Source organism: Lepidochelys olivacea (assembly GCF_965140295.1).
Source record: "Lepidochelys olivacea isolate rLepOli2 genome assembly, chromosome: 3".
In the NCBI taxonomy this organism is placed as follows: domain Eukaryota; kingdom Metazoa; phylum Chordata; order Testudines; family Cheloniidae; genus Lepidochelys; species Lepidochelys olivacea.
Window position 1 is genome coordinate 104,940,857 of NC_140413.1, and position 17,396 is coordinate 104,958,252.

Below are 17,396 nucleotides of genomic sequence, written 5' to 3' on the forward strand. Positions count from 1 at the left end.
TCTTCAAAACTCTTTATAAACATTAACTAATTAATCCTCAATACACACCTGTGAGAAGGGCACTGACGGGATATAATCTTCCTTTCTCCCCATCCCTGACCACTGGACGCTTTCCTTTTTAAAGATTTGTTCATTGTCTGGCTATACCAGAACTAGGATAGGAGACACTGGATATGGTTTAACCAGGGTGCAATTTTATTATTAGATGTCTAGGAGTTCCTGGCAGATAAAAGTGTACAGTGCAGGTAACTCCATGATCATTTCAATATCTGCCTGGGGAGCTTCCTTTAGTACCCCCACTCCCTCTTTCCATCCTGGTCCCCAATCACTTACCATTCCCCTCCTTAAATGAGGGTTAAAGTGGACTATAAAGGATGGGGAGGATTAGCTCCTGGCTGTGCCAGTCATAGGCGTCTCGAACGCCCCCTGTTCTGTTCCTTTAACAAACACCTCCTTTAAATCTTTTACTAAGCCATTTATCTGGTCACTGTCTCCCTTCCCTATGGAGTATCTGCAGTGGTCATCCACCCCACACTTACATAATGAGTTGCAGCATCATGGCCTAACTCCCTTCCCTACTCACCATAACAAAGCCCTCCCTGAAACTGCTGTAGGGAAGGCAAACCGCCCCACCTTGGCCAATCTGACGGTGAGGGAAAGATTCCTTCCCAGCCCCACCAAAAAGGAGCGACTAGTGCGATTGCCCTCCACGGATCCTGACCAAACCTGGTATTTTGCCACTTCCAAGCGTAGGAGGGTGGGCGCTGCTCCGCCTGGTCTTGGGGAAAGGGTGTTTCTCCCACCAGGCTTGCCCTTTATCAACTCCCCAGCCCTTCCAGTTCCTGGGGGAGGAGTCAGCATCGCCACATTGTCCTGCTCTACTTCTGAAACAGTGTCCATGCCACACTACCTCCTGCCCCATTACAGCAGTATACCCCTTTCCCCAGCAAGCCAGACAATGCCCCCCCTCCCCCAACATAGGGTGCGATGCGGTCATTGCTGATTATAGCTTCTTTTAATTGCCATTTTAATAGGTGTTTTCTGTTGCTGAGTCACTTAATGAGCATAACATGTAAAGCTTAATATAGCTGAATCCCAGCGTCTGTACTTCACTTACCAAACTGGGGAGAGAGCTAGTGATCTAGTTTTGGGATTGGAAGGAGAGTGAAGTCTCTTTATGCTGAAGGAGGGATCCTTTTCTTTTTTGTCAGTCTGAGGATCAACAAATAAACAGAATATCATATTGCATGAGTAATTCACATGGGCAAAGGACTACACATTCAGCATAGGAAAATGAGAAATCAGTGCTGTCTCAGCACATTTTGCAGCCTGGTTGGTAAGTGCACTAACAGGGACTCCTGTAACAAATGTAATGATGTTCTGTGCCAGGAAATGAGCATTTAACAGTATGCATGCATATTAGTCACTCTGTGCTATCCTAAGATGCTTCGGGAGACTTTTCAAAGTCTTAAGTTCACACAGGCACATAATTATCCTTTTTTAAAGTCCTTCTCTCCACTGTTTGCAATACCTGTGGAGATTCTTGAAATTAACACTTCATTCACCACAAATGTTGTATTTCTTCAGCTGGCAAACAGCAAGTTCCCATCCCCCTTTCCTGACAAGCTGTTTATGGAGCTCAAGTGTACATGGCTCTATTTATTTTGTTTCCTTGTTTATCTGCCAGCACCACAGCTGCCATCACAGGCCTGAAATATGGTTCTTCTCCTTCTCTTCTCTGCTGGCTGGCTTGGCAGCCAAAAAGCACACACTGCTCAATCTTATCCAGAATAGTTATTTTCTTTCTTCTTTTTAATTTCTTATCTCACAATAGCAATTTTTAAAATATCTCTATCAGAGCTCAGAACATATTTCCTATTAGATTATAACAGTTTTAAAGTAGATCAAAATTTGGGGCCATATGTACTTGTCAGAGCACCTTTAAATATAAGAAACCCTCAGCTTTCAGGGATATTGAATTCAAACTATAGCTGGCAATTTGTAGAGGAAACAAGATTGGTGCATGGATGTCTATCAAATGTTTTTCTCAGATAGCACCCTGTCATTCATGGAGCAGCATAATCTATCAAGCACAGCACTGGCAGAGGGGAAGGCACTACATATTGCTGATCTGGAATTTGATTAGTTAAAAGCTGTCTATAGTGTTTATCTCAGCCATTAGCTTAAACTGATTTTATAAAATATGGGAAAAGAAAGTTGAAGAAACAGGAATCTCTTGTGCAATCCCTTTATTTTTTTCCTATTGACCTCCATAAATCCTGAAATTCTTTGGGCAGTTAAGCTTAGCGTTAACAAGGTTTTAGTGGAAAGGTAATTTTTTAAAAATGTTAGCAAGTGATGGACCCAGGTGAAAATACTTTGCCCAGTGACAACTTGCCTTAAAAAAAAAAAAAATCAATGGATAGATGTTCAGGTGGTGTAAATCGGCATACCTCCCTTGACTGCCATGGAGTTATGGTGATTTACAACTTTTGAGCACCTAGCCCATTAATTGTTGGGTGCACAAAAAATGCAGGATTTGGATCATTAGTGAAATGTCTAACTATGTATGTCAGAGCGACACCAGCAGTATTGAAGATGGAAAGAGACTCAGTAGATCTGTTATTCTCAGTCAATTAAAAAAACCCCACATGTTCTTTCTAAACATATTTAAAAATAAATCTGACCACAGCTATCAGCTTCTCCATTACATAGACAGCATAGTGGGAATGCATCCACTGAATGCATCCGATGAAGTGAGCTGTAGCTCACGAAAGCTTATGCTCAAATAAATTGGTTAGTCTCTAAGGTGCCACAAGTACTCCTTTTCTTTTTGTGAATACAGACTAACACGGCTGCTACTCTGAAACCTGTCATAGTAGGAATAACTGCTCAGTAGGCTACTTTTGCGAATAATAAATGGCCTTCTTCACCAAACAACTATGTCAACCTTTCTTTTTTAATTAAAATTGTAATGAAAAACCCAACAAAAAGTGCCAGACTGATAACTTTGGAGACTGAAATACTCTATTCACATGACAAATTTAGCACAGAGCAGCAGCAATGAAAGCTTCACAGTCCTGGTAATGTGCCATAACCATGATCTAAAGGGACCATCTCGAAGGCGAAGAGAGTAGTTCACAGTCTCTCTGTCTTGCATTACTCTTAGCTAAGACTACCCTCAAGAATAATTAGAGAGAAAAAGATGGGTGAGGTAATATCTTTTATGGGACCAACCTCTGTTAGTGAGAGCTCTGTGTAGCTTGAAAGCTTGTCTCTCTCATCACCAGAAGTTGGTCCAGTAACAGATACTACCTCACCTACCTTGTATCTCTAATATCTTGGGACCAACATGGCTACAACAACACTGCATACCACACAAGAAGAATGTCAGTAGCAATGGTGCTGATTGGGAGTTTGATGTTTGCCCTTTAGGAAACTGAACTGCAAACAACTGAATTCACAAAAGCCACAAAGCTACAGTTAAATAATTGTTACCAACTAGCATGATGTTAACTGGTGACCCAGAAGTGAAAGACTCCATTACCATTCTCCTAAACCATCCAAGTCTCTTTTTCTTATGTTCTAATGTGTATTCATGTCACATAGTTCTGCTACAGCTGCTAGACTACATACAATTAGCATGCTTACCCCTGCTGACTGTGTGGTCCTCCTACGTCCAGTTGTTGTGACAAAGAATTTTGTTTGGTCTGCTGGATTTCTACAGTTCATGGCCTTGTAGGACAGAGGGCTGATGGGGCTGCAAGACGCTGAACGAGGACAAATGGGGATAACTATGTGTGGGTTGTTTTCATTTATTTTTTTAAAATAGAACAGCATTGGAGGAGTGACAAAGGAAAGCCAACAGCAGGAAACAGGAACAAGAGAGAATGAGACAGAGAGAGAAAAGGAAGAAGGTATTAATACATAAACAACACTTTTGGAAGTTAAACCAGAAGCATCACTTGATACTCATTCCAGTTAGCCCCAAATAGCTACTGGTACATTTCTAATTGTAATTCATATACCTTTTAAATTGAAAGTTAAAAATTATCCCAGATTTTATCAATTTTCTTATTTATCAAAGATGAGAAAGTGTCCAAAACCAAATGGACATCAGACAGTGATATTGCCTTTTATTTTTAAAGTGATGGTTTTGGTAAAGCAACAAACACAAAATTACTGATCTGAAATTGATTAGCTTAGTACATTCATTGACATGCATTTTAATCTGAAAAAAAAAACTAGGCAAAAATCTGACTAAAATTAGGTTTTCAGGAACTAGTTGGGGCAGGAAGGGGAAGTTGAAAGAGAGAGATACATACAAAGACCAAAACACCTCATCATCTACAGAGAGAATATAATTCAACAGTCTAGCAAAATAATTACATTCCTTCACATCAAATTGACAAAGTCACATCATATGTTAAGGATAACTTGTGAGCTTGTGATCCGTTGGTGAAACTTACAAGATTTCAGAAATAAACAGACACCGAATAAATGCATGCTTCTTCTACCCTACCCAGAATACATTGTTTTGCTGTACCATTCAATCAGAACAGATTTGTAACATAAAAATATACATGCATTTTATGCTATCATTCAAATGGATATACCATAGTACAGGGGTGGCCTAACCTACTGGCCCTCCGAGCCGCATATGACAATCTTCAGAAGTTCAAGAGCTGGGTGGGCCTGCCAGGGCTCAGGGCTTCAGCCCTGCTCCTGCTGAAACCAGGAGCCCTGGCAGGTGTGCCCCGGAGGGCTGATGTCTCGAGACACCCCCCGTCCCTGCTGGGCAGAAGCCAGAAGCAATGTATGGGGGGGGGCACATGGGGTCACATCCCCCCTCAATTTTTGCCAGTGTTTGCCAGCCCTGCTCGGTCACATAGTGCAGCCGGGCCCCCTCCCTGCATGGCAGCTGTTGGAACCAGCAAGTTGGGAGCTGTGGCCAGCTGTGGGGAAAGGCAGCGGTAAACAGCTGGGAGCTGTAGGGAGAGCCATTGCTTTTGCTGCTGCGGCCCCTCCCTGCAGCTCCCAGCTATTTGCCATGACCTCTCCAAGTGGTGTTAAGACCTGGGAGCTGCAGGGAGGGGCTGCTGAGGGTAAGCGGGGGGCAGGACTCAAGCTTTTGGAGGGGACAAACCTTTAAACTGTGTGTCTCCCCACCCCCCATCAGCAGGCACCAGTCATCTCTGGCAAAATCCCCGAGTCCCACCACCCCGCTCTAGGGCAGAAGTCCCGAACTCCTCCCCCCCACCCCCAATCTGGTAGGTGGAGCTCCGCGAGCCTCAGTTTAACTGTAAAAAAGTTGTATACGGCTTGTGAGCCACTGTTTGGCCACCCCTGCCATAGTACATAAAAATATCAACACTGCAAAACATTTACAAATAGCATAAAACATACATGTTTGCAATTTGTAGTAGCCACTGCACTTTAAAGAGCTCCTTCTGTAAGAAATATGTGTCTGTACTCCTCATTCAAAAACTGCTATCATCATCAATACACTTTAAGATAAACAGCCAGTCTAAAGACATTTTTAATAATCCACAACCCCTAAATTTTCCCCATTCTAATAATAAGCACATTATAACCATCATAATCAACTTGGCAGAAACTAGTGAAGTCAGTGTCTGGGACGGCAACTCTCCTTAGCTGTTTGTAGAGGACAAAGACTATTATATGGACATGGTAGATTATTAGATTTGTGATATTTAGGGTACACATGCAAAGAGAATTTTAGTGGTACAAAGTGAATCAAAAAAGTACTTCTTGTAGCAATCAGAAATGCTGGTCAGAGAGTATTCTCAGACTTCGTTCTGTTCTTATTCTCTTGGCAGTGTGGTTTAGTTCACAGTGAAAACAGGGTCAAACTGTGTAATTATTTAGGTGCCTTTCCTGTTTCTCCTCTCATGGTCATTTACAATATAGTGAGAATACTTGTTAGTCAGCATGTTACTCAATAGAAGAGACAGAATGTACAGGTTCTGCACAGTACCTTTTCCTTTACATTATTTATATAAAAACCAGTAGCCTCATTTTCCCTAGGAAAAATTTCTCTACCAGGTTCTCTCTCTCTCTCTCTGAGAGAGAGAGAGAGAGAGAGAGAGAAAAAGAGTATTTCCATGTACATTATATTTCCACAAAAATGCACACTGCTGTTCTAATAAAGGTCCATTGATGTAGCAGAGCTAGTTATACACCTTTTTCTGGAATGAAGACTAAATTAACTTCATTAATAAAGAAATTAACCTCACTTCAAAGCTATGGCAAGGGCACGTGTTTGCTTTATCACTTAAGATGAGCATGTTTCATGAAATATTAAAAGGAGATCATCACCAGAAAGTGAACTGCAGAGCAAGCATGAAATGGAGTTTTTCACAAATTTCTTTGCTGAATATCCCCTCATGAGGTACAGGGGGCATCAGCACAGAAATAAGTTTTAACTAACTTTTAAAAATATATATATATTTCCCTCTCTTTGAATCAATCCTCTTGGAACTTCCTGATTCTCTGAAGCTATCCTAGACAGTGACATCATAAATATTAGAAGTCGAGCACGTCATTTTATTTGTGATGGAACTGAATGATGCTTTATGGGGTATCTTCAGTGAATCAAGATGTACTAAGATTACTTGATAGAATTTTTTTTTAGAGGATTAGTTAAAACTTACTTCTGTGCTCAGTGTTCTCAATAGCTTACTTAGTAAGAGAAATTCATATTTAACTTGGTTTTAATGTTTGCTCTGAAGTTCATCTTTAAGTAATAATGATGAAGGAGCAGGGTAATTTCCTGGGGATTAATGACAGGCTGGGATGAGTTTATGGCTCAGGGCACAGTCCTGGGCCACTAACACCAGATGATCATTAATCTCCAGGAAATGCCCAGCACTCAGATAATGCAGTTACTGCTATAATTGGGCAAAATTGGAAAACAATGGGCATACAGACTTTTTTTTTGTTAAAAATGGGTGGTACAGTTCCAATTAGCACAGAGAGGGCATTACTAGAGAACTACCCTGAATACCCTGGTGTATTAACCACTCATGTTGCTTAAAATATCTGCCAATATTCCATTCAGCTTACAATTTATTACTTAGCATGAGACTGAAAATTTTTCACGTCTGCTCTAGTAGAGTAATTGCTTGCAAAGTTAAGAGCCTTGCTTTCTCCTGTCATCACTGTAAGCACTAGCTGCATTTCCAATTTCCTACCTGCTACATAGAATTTCATGAGATTCAGTACTAACTTTACCAGCCTTTGCTGTTAAAGACATGATGCCCCTGGAAAGGACCCACAATGGCTAATTGTTCTGTCTGTAGAATATTACCCACCTTCCCCCCCTCCCCAAAGCTATCCCCATGGAACTGTACTGCAGACTAATTAAAAATGAGAATTCTTCAGTTAAAGCATCTTTGAAAAATAGTCTTGCAAAACTGGTATTCCCCCTTACCTTCAATATCCTTTATTTCAAATAAAGGCATGTTTATTGGAGAAGGCTAAGAAAACCTGTCTGGACCTAAACATTCAAGAGGTGCAACAGTATGTTACCAATGTATTAAACTTCCATAGCGTGGTCACAAAATATCTCTACAATCTATAAATAGTGCAACTACTTCTTCCCTATAATACATCAGAGAATGACCTGCTTCTTGTCCATCGTAATACATCCTGTTTTAAACATGCCCGTGACATTCTCTTTAGTTTTGAATAGTTTTCAAGCTACCTCAGAAAGACATTACCATATTCTCTATGTTATTTTCTGCCCCTCTGTGGAATAACAAAGAGTTGTTTTGTGGTTGGTGGAACTTCTGGAAACACTTACACAGGTGCTTAACTTTACTCATACTAGTAGTTCACTGAAACGGGGGACCAAACTTGAGAAACAGAACAATTTAACATTAGAAAATAAGTTAACTATAACCAGCTGAATTTCTTGATGAATATTAACTTCACAATAAAAGAGTTAATTGAGTCTTTCTTCTTTAAAACACAAAATAAAGCAAATAGTTTGAAAAAATCAAGTCCACATTATTTTTTTTAAAATGGGTAATATGCTCTATATTGGAAAAATAATACAATGGTACGGAATGCTTTTTTTGTAGCAGGGGCAGTACACAGCAGCTCTAGCAACATACAGCGGGCTATCATGTTTGCTGCATTGGGTCCTAATACTATAGTGGACTATGATGTGCTGCTTGCTGCCCTATGAGCGTTTTCTTTGTTGCACTGGTAAAGATACTAAAACTAGATTAAGATAAAGAGAGAGGGAGAGAAAAAGAAAGGCATACCAAGAACTTCTATGCTTTTGTAGGAGCCATTCTAGCTCACTCTATGCAAACCTGGAGTGCTACTGGAGAAATGTAAATAAAAGAATTTTTGAAAGGAACAGCTGTAATAAAACATTAGGCGCCCACTCTTTTAGGTTTACCTGCATCTCCAGACAAGGCAGCTGTGCTTTTACTTCTGGCCAGGAATGAATGTGTGGGCATCAGCAGTCTGCTAACAATGCTCTTCTCCAATGGACTGAGATTTAGACGGCGAGCTGAATATGCACCATAGAAGCAAGATGTTAGATCAGACACTTCCTACAAATCACCATACGTTGCAGAAGATGCCTCAAAATACTGCACCCAGCCATACAGGGGCATCTTCAAATTATGATTCAGAGATTAAGAGCACATAGGTCACGCATATATTTTAGTCATAACCCAATTTACTGCCTCTATCCTTAAATTTTAAACATTTACTCTCTTTGCACTTCTTTTCCACTATTTTGCTCACATAATATGCTAAACTTCTACCAAGTCCTAATATTTTGTTCCTAACCCCAGCTACTGTACATAGATTTTAACACGTGTTTTTTGTTCCCATTCTTTTCGAGACAGGAGCAATTACATATACACTAAAAAAAAAAAAAAAAAAAAAGAGAAGCCCGTCAATCATATTAGAAAAAAATGTGCCGTTTGCTAGCTAGCACAGAGAGAATACTGTCATAATCCTTACAAAAGGATTTTCTGGTTAGGCCCCTAGCATTTCACAAAAATCTCTTCGGTCCACTCTCAAATGGGACCACATTTCCCTTAATTATGTATACAGAGACCAGATATTGCAGTGATGGGCACATCAGAATTCATTACATATACACTGGAGACTACTGATAAATAATTCATAATCATCTTAACACTGCAAGCAATGTCAGGTTTTATTGCACCTAAACATCCATTCACCATAATTTGGTTTTAGGGGTAGCAAGCAAGATTGCAACTTGAATTCATTAGGCCTGGTCTCTAAAATGGAAACCAATTGCCAGACTTACACTGGAGGCCAAGGTGTTTTTTTAAATGTAGAGGGTCAACATTATTAATTAAAACCCTGAACTGCTCTTAATCCACTTTGCTCCAGGTCCCATGAAAAGAGGGGCTGATCTTAATAATAAGTATTATCCTACGAGAGTTTAATTTCCTCAGCTGCCCTCAAGCACTGATTTTTGATATCCAAAGCTGCTCTCCTGAATTCTGCTAACACAAAAGTGGCACCACTATAGAAACATAGGTCTCACAAAAACAGCAGGCTGTCTGCATAAGCGCCCTTACATAATGAACTACCGCAAAAGCTCTTTTCAATTAATGGAACTATTTCCAGGCTTGCACAGATTACACGAAGAACAAAATACTCTAAAGAGGCCTCCATTAACGTACACTAGTTATCATTAAGCTTGCATCTCGACAATGAGGAATAAACCATAGAACATAATTGTTAAACTGAAGGGCAGAAAATCATTTTGTTTCCCCTCTGTCTGTATGTTCAGTGTGTCCATTATTTTAGCTACTGTGCAAACCCATGGATTTGTTTACTGTCTCTTAATCTTTAGAAATTGAGTTTGATTAACTGTATGCTAGCAAAGTACAAAGTTTGAGGGAGGTTAAAGGTTGAGACTAGAGAAATATTGTCATCATAATGAAATCAGAGCAAAATCCCACACTATTATGTCAATGCAAAGGGCACTCACATGGTCAGAAGAACAAGTACTAGACACAAAATCAGGACCTACTCCTGATGAACACTTACTTTCAAGTACAGTACTTACTACTACCATGTGTAGTCCTGTTGATTGCAACAGGGTTATACACACACAAACATTACACTCAGTGGTAAACTTTTGTAGGATTGGGACCTAAGAATCCATAATGAAAAGCACATGCACACACTAACAGAGTGGTCTGCCCCTTTTATAGGCCAGGGAGTCTGGGACTAGCCAGCCCTATTTCATCAGCAGACCCATCCGGGAAGGGCTCAGGTGTTCCCAATAAAAAGGCTGAGAAGATTCAGTTGATGGGGCTGTGGGAAGGAGGTTGGCGCTTGTAGGGTAGCCCTGGAGCAGAGTAAAAGGCCTCTGGATCCTCACAGCCTGCTTTGGTAGGGAGTTTTGTGGTACTTTGTTGACTTTTGTTTGAATTAACAAAAACTGTGTCCTGCAGGAAGGGCTTGAAAGATTTGCGGCAGAGGATCATTCCTCCCTGGGCTGGGGAGACAGGCCAGAATGCTTGCACATGTGGAGGTGCTGGGGAGGGGATGGGCCCATGGAACTGAGGCAGTGGCTAGCCTGAGCCCAGACCAGGTAAGGCAGCCCTGCTACACACATATTGACAAATAACTCGTAACATGCCCACTCACTCCTAAGGCCATGTTGTAATCAAAGTCTTCTGATACGTGGAGACCCGCAGATTTATTCTCCCATCAGTGCAGAAGGGAGCTGCATGTAGAACTCTCTCATCCCCTAATCAACCAGAGAATATAGACCCCCACTCCCACAAACGCATTTCAGAACAAGTTTCTGCACAAAGGAACCAAGTATCATCTGTGTTTACCGCCAAAATTATAAATCAAACACACACTGGCTGTACCATCATAGGAAAAAACCCCAATAGTTCCATCCATTTACTGGGTAATTAGCTACAATGGACCTGCTTGAAAGGCAAGCAACAACTATGAACTTTCAATACCAAAACAAGCAGAAAGGAAGAATATTTGCAATCTACTGCCATGCTACCCTTTCATTAACATCTTTGTGATAAAGTTTTAAAAGAGGAGTAATTTTAACCTGGTCACAAGCAGGGACTAGGAAGAAGTGAACCAACCATTTCTGCCAGTGCTTTGCAGAGTTTCTCTAGATAAATTCGCAAAAAGAAAAGGAGTACTTGTGGCACCTTAGAGACTAACCAATTTATTTGAGCATGAGTTTTCGTGAGCTACAGCTCACTTCATACTCTGAAATCTAGATAAATTAAGTCTCAAGATCCCATTTAACATAAACTGAGCTTCTGATAGCATTAAAAAAGTCCGAGCAAACCAGATTGGCATTTTTTTCTATTTAAATTGTGTGCATATTTAAAAATTGGACCTTGGTTCTGAAACCTCCTCCAAATCTCTCCAACAGGTATAAACCAGAAACCTGCATTAACACTCTCTGGAATTTTGCAGCCTAGGTTAATCTCACATTGAAATTATTTATATTCACAGCTTCTACAAAAGCCATATTCCACCTTTAATATATGTTCTAATGGCCATTAGTTTAAAAAGTTTAGCTGGAGTGGCCAACTAAACTGTGGCCTCTGGATCTAATGTGGCTCATGGAGCTGCAAAAAGAAGGCTACAGCTACCTTCTTCTTTAATGCAGAGATGTGGTCCTGGATACTACAGGTCCTAGCATGCAGTACAATACCGCAGGGGAATGGATCAGTGTTCACATTGCAGTGCACTCCCGATCAGTACCCGGCCCAAGCTGGGGAAGCTAATGATCCAACCAGCAGACCAAATTCAGTGATGAATCCTAGTCACATGCCACGTGAGGCACTTTGCGCATATGCTAAGAAGTACAATACCAGGCATTTTAACTGTTCAGACCTGTAATCTACACAGGTTGCACCTCCAAATTAGAAGAGAGGGCAGATGTAATCAACTCAATTTTATGCAAAACCAGGTATGGTCTTTGGTTTCCTGGCAAGTTGCCAATGCATCCTGGGGGAGGGGTGTGTCAAAGGTTAGCCACCTCTTGCACAAAGCATAAGCAACTTTTTTATTTCAAGACTTTCAAAACAATTATTTGGGGGGCAAAGAAAACAAAGAAGAGAGGCCTCTTCATTGGGGGAGTATCCAAGATGAAGTTTGAAAGCATAAACCTTTTCAATTCTTCCACTTCTTTTACTGAAAAACTGATGACCTGTACTGCCAAGCCCAAACGTTCAAAAAAAGCAGAAGTCAGGCCCCACAGCATCATGAGACATTTTTTAAATCTCATGATTTTTAAGACAAATACATGTTCACAGTGGATCAAAATCTATTAAAAAAAAATTAAAGAGTGGATTTTTTAATTTAAATCCAATGTTTTGATTTAAATTATTTTTTAATTTTATTTAAATTTTAATATGTTTTTCATTTAAAAATAAACCGTTTAAAATGAAATCTGAACTTGATACAAAATATGTTAAGGCCTGAACTTACAATCTTTTAAAATATTTAAATCAAGTATAAATATGCAGAATCTGTGAGCCTCTATCAAAAATTTGAGTTAAAGTCTGCTTTTCTTCATACAAAGTCTGAATCAGGGAGAAAACATCTAATTATTGAAATCAAGCTTTATAAATATGGCACAGTAGCTCAGCCCAAGTGACTTGGGAGACTGTTTTCTCATTTTCAAGACAGTCAGGCAAGTTGGAACTTAAGCTCCAGTCACTTTCACTTAGGCACATTTACAAATTTTCCCAGGGTAACCTGAAACAATTAGTTAATCCCTCAGTTTAATAAATCATTTAGTTGTAAATATGAAACATGTTTTGATTAGAGAAGTTTATGTATCCAAAACATGTAATGTTCTTTTAATAAAAATAAATGTGATACGCTGTTTTGTGTGTTTAATGTAATTCTAGTTAACATCCTAATGCGGCTTGACAGAAATCATGTGCAAAAATTAATTATACAGTAAATTTATATCATTCACCATTCATCAACCTACCAAAAACGTACAATTAATAAGAATCAAACTATTAAGCTATATTATTGCTTAAATAAATGTATATAGTTAGAGTGTACCCTTCTCGGTAGCAAAAAATAATTTTCTTAAGCATCTCTGGTATCAAATTTAGTGTAAAGACTCTATTACTTGTAAATTAACATGTTTTAATGGTTACATCAGCCAATGAGAATGCATCTTTCTTTAGAAAATAACTGAAGTACAAATGGAAAATGCTAATTAAAATTGATTATTTAAATTGAGGTTTTCCACTTGGTGGTTTAAATCACCTTTATTTAAATCAATCCACCCTGTACACATTGGGTTCTTTTTATTTTGAAGAAAAACAATTTCAGAGAGGATGGCCTTTAAAACTTCTGTGTAACTTCTACAGGACGTAAAATAACATCCAGTTAATGAAGTTTTCCTTGAAGAACACTATCTAATTTTCTTAAATGTCTCTGGTATCAACTCCCTTGTCTGAATTATGTTACCTTAGAGACTAACCAATTTATTTGAGCATGAGCTTTCGTGAGCTACAGCTCACTTCATCGGATGCATACCGTGGAAACTGCAGCAGACTTTATATACACACAGAGAATATGAAACAATACCTCCTCCCACCCCACTGTCCTGCTGGTAATAGCTTATCTAAAGTGATCATCAGGTTGGGCCATTTCCAGCACAAATCCAGGTTTTCTCACCCTCCACCCCCCCACACACAAATTCACTCTCCTGCTGGTGATAGCCCATCCAAAGTGACAACTCTTTACACAATGTGCATGTGGATGAGCTATTACCAGCAGGAGAGTGAGTTTGTGTGTGTGGTTTTTGGGAGGGGGGTGAGGGGGTGAGAGAACCTGGATTTGTGCAGGAAATGGCCCAACTTGATTATCATGCACATTGTGTAAAGAGTTGTCACTTTGGATGGGCTATCACCAGCAGGAGAGTGAATTTGTGTGTGTGTGGGGGGGGGGGGGTGGAGGGTGAGAAAACCTGGATTTGTGCTGGAAATGGCCCAACCTGATGATCACTTTAGATAAGCTATTACCAGCAGGACAGTGGGGTGGGAGGAGGTATTGTTTCATATTCTCTGTGTGTATATAAAGTCTGCTGCAGTTTCCACGGTATGCATCCGATGAAGTGAGCTGTAGCTCACGAAAGCTCATGCTCAAATAAATTGGTTAGTCTCTAAGGTGCCACAAGTACTCCTTTTCTTTTTGCAAATACAGACTAACACGGCTGTTACTCTGAAACCTGAATTATGTTAATTATTCATGTTTAGTTGCCAGGATTTAAACAGCTGAACCTTTATAACAAACAAGAAAGTAAAGTTTGAAACCCATTTTAGCTGCCCGAACAGTTTTAAAACTGTAATAAAAAACTGCACAATAACGCTGAACTTAAAAGGGAATTAATACATTATTTAAAAAAGTCTCATGGGCAAAGTTAAATGTCCATTAATGAAAACCTTTTTTCTTAGTATGAACTGAAAAGTCCCCTGTTCTTCAACCATTTAAAAGACACTACTTAACAGAAGTCATGTCCTTGGTGGCAGATATAAGCCACCTACGATAAGTTCATCATACTCCAGTTCCAGGCATTGTGCTCAGGATAAGGGCAAAATCTGCCTGAGTGCACTGAGGAAGATGATGAAGGAGCCTCTTCTTTCTCTTGCACAGCACAGTTCTTTTAAGAACTCCGTGACTCTACAGTTAGGGGTTCAGCTAGGTTAGGGTGGAGTCAATGCCCTGTGTACCTGCTAGCAGGCATTAGTGGAACATGCACTAACTCTTTTCAAAAACAGATTTAAAGAGCCTTATACAGGACACCAGTGTTGCCCTGTCCTCTGAGCACATCCATAAGTGTTGGCGAAGGGCACAAGGGCTAAGCTCTATGTTAATGAAAACTGCTATGGCTCTTTTAGTGTTCACGCAAAGCAAACACTGCCTCGCTTAGCCAGAAGACCCTATACAATAAACGGCACAGGATGGTACTTATTAGACTAGCCTGATAGGATGAAAGGCTTTGTCAGCCCTGAAGAGATTTGAATCTATGATTCCAAGGAGTCTAGTATTCACACCTGAGTCTTGAAGCACTACACCTTCTTGCCTGGAAGATTTATTAGGTGAAAAGTCTCCACACTGGGGTAATATACTGTATACTATAGGCATGCAACAACATACAAACAGATCTATAAGGGCACCTGCTGATCACAGGTTCATTGAAAAACACATATGAAACCTAAAAACCATGTGCCTTAAGAAAATCCTGAAGTTACAGTAATACTTGGCACTTGTACTGGTTCCAAATGGAAAGTCAACATTTACCAGCAGCTTGCCAACAACACACAATGGTATCAGAGATACAGCAGTATTGCCTTATACTTAGTACAGGAAACAGTTGTGTCTGAGATAATACCAGGTGGGAGCTGTTGGTAAACGCTGCGGGGAGGGGGTTATGGCAGCTACTATGTACAGTTCTTTGTATTCTCAAAGGACTGTACAAACCTCAATCAGAAGTCTGGATAATCTTGTGAAAACTCACTTTTTCAAGAGTCTTGTTTCCTTTATTTTAACAATTTATTAATGAGGATAATATAGCTTAGTCCTAACTTTTGCAAAAGTACTACATCTCTGCCCAGTTAAGTCCTGTGGCCTTGTTATCCAGCCTATTAGTGGCACTGTATATAAAACCACCGATGAAAATAATTTATTAACCTTTTCAATCTTTTTAAAACATTAAGACCAAGTCGAAAAGTAGAGAGATGACTGAAATGAACATGCTCTACATTATCCACAAACCAATACAATCGGTTGTGACCACAGGTGCAGCGGGCAGTATTCCACATAATTATCACGCACATTCCACTACCGCCACTGTTTTGTCATAACCCCTCAACACCACCCTACAAAACAGAGCCATCACTTGTAAAGAACGGCAACAGTAAATGCAAAAAAATCTGAAAGGATAATGAAATTAATATTGACTGGGTATCAATAGCTGTTGGAAGAAACTATAGTTCTGGAGTTACATAGTTTCTCCCTCCCCCCAAATGAGCAACCCAACCCACAAGAAAGAGTTTATTGCTATTGCCCTCAAATCTTATCAATATGGTGTGTAATATTATACATATAGAAACAAACAGACATTATATACAGAGACATGCGTACAAACATGCACTCATTGCAGGACATTGTGTTAAAAAGATACAGATAATGAGGCTTTCCAATTAGTTTCACGATATAACTAAAAATATAACTAAAACTGTATTCTATAAGTAATATATTGTATATTTTCCATGCTCATATACAGAAATTCAAATTTGGGATGCAATGCAGGACATTGTCCTTTGCTGGGAAAGGGAAATGATCCCTTATAGAACATTTTGTCAAAAAGCTTGGTCCATTTCTTTTCACACAAAGTTGTCAAAATAACTTATTTTATAAAACTCATTTAAGATGAACTTTGTCTTACAAATTCTTACAATTTAATATTGCATGTTGTGCTGTTGATTAAAAATCTGATTGTTAATCTCGTTTGCAGATCTGAAAATATCAAGGCATTTCTTCCAACAGAGCAACCTTCTAAATCTAAAGAAACATAGAAAATCAATAAACAGACATTATATGAGCAATATCCAGCTGCTTAGTTAAATTTAAAATAAATCAGCAATATGAATGTACTAACTACTTAAAAGCTTTGTGAAACGTGTTTCCAGAAGTTCAAGAATTGGAACCAAAGTACAAATGAAAAGCAAAAAAGGGCAGCATGACTCAACGTAAATAAATGTATAAAAATAAAACGGTTACATGCGCTATGGAGAGATGTGTTGTTTCTGTAGCTGCCACTCATTTACTAAAAATCAGACAGAAGCACGGCTTTTAACACTTGCTAAATGAAACCATTCAGGCAAGTTCTGATCTTTTAAAAATATAGTTCTTCTTGCAAAGAGAATGTTCATTTACTTCTTTCAACCATTTGAAGTCTTTTCATTCCTATTTAGAGTGCAGAAAATGACTACAAATGCTTACTGTATCTGCAGAGATTGTTAAAAACAATGAATCAATAAAGAGCACTTTTCTCTCTCTCTTTCTCTTTCTTTCAACTGTACCTCTGTCTGGAGAATTTAGTAATGTTGCAGATGAGGAGGAGAGCCGCTTGTTAATGACTGGATCAACATGTTTCGAGAGGTTCATTGTTGAAACAGACCGCCTGTCTGGATCTAAAACAAACGGAGATAATGCTAATTGACAGCCCACATGCAATAATGGAACTTCCTAGTACACTAATGGGAGGAAAATATAGGACTAGAGAATTTCTGCTCTATCACTAAAACTTTAAAAATAGAAAGGACTTCTCAGTGGACATTTTACAGATGACT

General features: G+C 39.3%; 1 protein-coding gene across 3 annotated transcripts in view; it reads right to left on the reverse strand.

Moving 5' to 3' along the window:
- MAP7 (microtubule associated protein 7) overlaps nt 1–17,396 on the reverse strand; it is a 200,056-nt gene that overhangs the window by 22,075 nt on the left and 160,585 nt on the right. Inside the window, exons 6-9 of one of the 3 annotated variants that reach the window (XM_084623486.1) lie at nt 17,127–17,237; nt 8,432–8,545; nt 3,652–3,794; nt 1,118–1,212 (exon numbers count right to left, since the gene is read on the reverse strand). In XM_084623486.1, coding sequence (XP_084479612.1) covers nt 1,118–1,212; nt 3,652–3,794; nt 8,432–8,545; nt 17,127–17,237 — 463 coding nt within the window. The remainder of the gene's footprint in view (nt 1–1,117; nt 1,213–3,651; nt 3,795–8,431; nt 8,546–17,126; nt 17,238–17,396) is intronic. The other 2 variants (XM_084623485.1, XM_084623487.1) reach the window with 2 other exon arrangements.